General features: G+C 43.2%; 1 protein-coding gene across 1 annotated transcript in view; it reads left to right on the top strand.

Moving 5' to 3' along the window:
* LOC107750716 (Fanconi anemia group I protein-like) overlaps positions 1-3,586 on the top strand; it is a 15,522-nt gene that overhangs the window by 5,011 nt on the left and 6,925 nt on the right. The window contains exons 16-23 of the mRNA XM_016566229.1: positions 1,152-1,222; positions 1,314-1,428; positions 1,520-1,642; positions 1,752-1,820; positions 1,915-2,016; positions 2,097-2,273; positions 2,348-2,469; positions 2,566-2,727. Coding sequence (XP_016421715.1) covers positions 1,152-1,222; positions 1,314-1,428; positions 1,520-1,642; positions 1,752-1,820; positions 1,915-2,016; positions 2,097-2,273; positions 2,348-2,469; positions 2,566-2,727 — 941 coding nt within the window. The remainder of the gene's footprint in view (positions 1-1,151; positions 1,223-1,313; positions 1,429-1,519; positions 1,643-1,751; positions 1,821-1,914; positions 2,017-2,096; positions 2,274-2,347; positions 2,470-2,565; positions 2,728-3,586) is intronic.

Here is a 3,586-nt window from a genome sequence, read left to right on the forward strand (position 1 = left end):
AGTGATCCGTTGTGTCCCTTCAGTATTGCTTTGCTGCTCTCTGTGGCTCGCATACAACGGTACGAAGAGCAGGTATGTCTCTGTTTCATTATTCCTCTTAAAACCTAGTAAGCTGTCTATCAGGACAGCATTTTTACGTATCATATGTGCATTTAAACATTGAGTGTTTCAAATTCTTTAAAATGTGCCCGTGATAGCCTAAAACCAGTGGTTTTACCGTCTCAAACCTTTGTGCCACTCTTAAAATTACCCATAATGCTCAGGTATTTGAGTTCCTGAAGGGCGCCATCACTAAGAACTTCAAGGATGATCAGATTCAGCACAGCTCAAAGTTTCTGCAGGAACTGCTGCCTCAGTGTAACAGCATCTCCAACATGATTTTAGACACTGTCAAAAACAGGTCTGGTTAAACTGCAGTGATTTTGAGTTCCTTAATTTATTGTGTAGATTTGTTCAATTTGTTCAATGTTTATTTGCAGCGTGTTTGGCTGGGATCATGTCACTCAAGGTCTGGTGCAACTGGGGTTTATACTTATGGACTCATTTGGGCCTAAAGCTGGAGCATTTGGGAAGGTCACAGAAGGAACGTCAAGCACGGCTAAAACGCCAAACCAGCTAGCGTGTCGACTTGGTGGACAAGTTCTCCTTGAGAGCTTCAAGGTACAGTATAGTTGTTATCCGATGTTCTTCCACTTGTAATACATAAAGCATGCTCCAAATAATTCAAATGTGTGTTTTCTTTTTGTACAGATGCATGAACCAATCAGAGGCGAGATCCTAGAACAAGTCTTGAACCGGCTGGGGACTAAAACGGCCTCACCTGTCACCCATTTCATTGGTTAGAAGTAGTCTTTTTGCTGATATTTATTCAAGCTTACTCATAGAAGTTTCATTCATATCTGTATTTTGATTTGTTCTTCTTGGCTACATCACTTCCACAGACCTTCTTTCCAGCATTGTGATGTCTGCTCCCATGATCCTCTTGGAATCTTCCTCTAAGGTCACAGAAACATTTGATCAGCTCTCCTACTTGCCTCTCAGCACTGTTGAGGGGCTCCTCAAAGCTGTGCAGGTAACATCTCGACCCACATGAGTATGAGCTGCTGTCACATGATCAAGTGTGTGATATGTTTAACGTTTCCCCTGCTCAGCCTCTGCTCAAAGCGAGCATGTCTATGAAGGATGCCCTCATCCTGGTCCTCCGGAAGGCCATGTTCTCCAGGTAGGGCAAGAAACGGTCCACACATCCAAATGTATTTTCCTCGGTGTCTATTGATGACTAAGTCACAAAAAATCTTATCTTCTCTCTGAAGTAATTTAGATGGCAGGAAGTCAGCAGTAGCAGGCTTCCTGTTGCTACTAAAGAACTTTCGTATTCTGGGGAGTTTAGCTTCCAGCCAGGCCAGTCAGGCCATTACATCCAGCCAGGTAAACAATAACAATCTGCAGACATATGTGCAATGCAGTTTTCATTACATACTCTTATTATTGTGATTATGACTGATTCTGACTCCTCCAGGTCCAGGCGGATGTCCACTCGCGCTATAACACTGCCGCTAATGAAGCCTTCTGTCTGGAGATCCTGAGCAGTCTACGCCGCTGCCTTAACCAGCAGGCTGACGTCCGGCTCATGCTTTATGAGGTCTGACCCTCTCACTTTCCGTTTTAGAAATACAGGAGTGAAACAGTACAGCCCTGTTTCAGTGATCCAGCTGTGCTGTACTGAGAATGTGATGCATTTGATTTTAAAGGGTTTCCATGATGTCCTTCGTCGTAACTCTCAGCTGGCGAGTTCCATCATGCAGACCCTCCTGTCACAAGTGTGTGTCATCCTTTGCTAAATCGTCGAGCTCTTATGCCTTCCTGCTCTGACTAATCGATGGCACTGATCCAGTCATTATTTGTGTTTACCAGTTGAAGCGATACTTTGAACCAGAGCAAGATCTGCTTCCGCCTCTGAAGCTGGAGTCATGTATAAGTGCTCATGGAGATCAGGTCTTCATCCAGGAGCCTCTGGTACTGATGCAGTGCCTCAATCACATTGATACGCTGCACTTGTTCACGTATGAATCTTCAGCTAATGTATGTTTCCCCAGGCTCACTTGCTGTGCTGTACGGTTCACTGCCTGCTGTGGAACCAGAACATACGGTCAGGTGGCAATGTGAGCAATGATGAAGATGACGAAGATGAGGAGGGTGGAGTCCAAAGTGAACTGCACACTATATTGGAAAGCACAACGAAGCGCATGATGACCTCAAAGGTTGGCAGCACTGTACATTTTGGTCAAAGTGGAGCCACTATGTGTGACAAAACTACATTTTTCATGTTTCATTTAATGTGTCTTAGGATAAGTGTGCCGAATTTTCAACAAGTTCTAGTGTTGGAGTGAAAAACAGCATCTACGCTGTGCTGGTGATGGGACTGAACGAGGTTCTCATGGAGTATAACTTCATCACTGCCAATTACAGGTGCGTGTTTGTGAAAGCGCTGTTTCTGATTACTTTCAAATCTGGAATGACAGGCTAGATGTTTCCAACATATTCTGTGTTGCACATGCCAAGCAGCAAGAACCATTTTGAGGACGTTCTGGAGCTGTTCAAGCGCTATCATAAGGTGTCTGAGATCTTAAAGGAACGGGCAGGGAAAGGTCGCCCCACGTCCAGCAAAACCTCTCGCAGCCTGCTATCTCTAGGCTTCATCTCCACACTGCTCACTGCTCTTTTCAGGTACAGTTTGAGTGTGTAACTACATGAGCATATATTTGCATCACAATGACTAACATAATGAATGAATACACTACCATTTAAAAGTTTGGGGTTGTTAAGATTTGTTAATGTTTTTGAAAGAAGTCTCTTATGATCACAAAGGCTACATTTATTTGATTAAAAATACAGTAAAAACTGTAATAGTGAAATATAAATTTTAAATAGCTGTTTCCATTTTAATATTTCACTGTCATGTGTTAAAGGATCATGTGACACTGAAGACTTTGCCATTGCAGGAACAAAGACTGTAGAATACCCGAGATGTGTCACTTGTATTGTTTTGAATGGGGAAAAATGCAACGCTCAATATGGCCGCTCAATCGCAGGAAGCCCCGCCTTCTGAATGAAAGAGCCAATCGCTAATCGGTAAAGTCAGCACGCCACTACAGCTGCCGTTAGAAGTCCCGGTTGCTACTGAAACAGTCAGCGTTCTGAGACATGCAGTTAGGACTGCACATGCGCACTGGCTGGTCTAGTCTGAAAAATAAGCTATTTATAACGCTATTTGAGCAAAAGTAACAACATTTATGACACAGTTGTTGTCAGATTTCTTTGGTGATTTCAAATATGAAATTGAATCGTAAGCTTAGTGAACAGTTTTGGAGAATTTGATGTTTCCCCATTCAAAGAGATAGGAGTTGCACTTGCATGCCCGAGAGGCGTTTCAAAGATGGCCGCCGAGTGACATGACTTGTCAAGGACTTTGGCAGGAATAAATTACATTTAAATGTATACATAGTTCTGGCATGAAACTCTAGATGGCGCAGTCCAATAAGTCTAACTCAGTCTGACCTAATGACATCATTATCACATGGCACAG

This window comes from Sinocyclocheilus rhinocerous, unplaced genomic scaffold, assembly GCF_001515625.1.
Source record: "Sinocyclocheilus rhinocerous isolate Xijiao unplaced genomic scaffold, SAMN03320098_v1.1 scaffold1143, whole genome shotgun sequence".
Lineage (NCBI taxonomy): Eukaryota > Metazoa > Chordata > Actinopteri > Cypriniformes > Cyprinidae > Sinocyclocheilus > Sinocyclocheilus rhinocerous.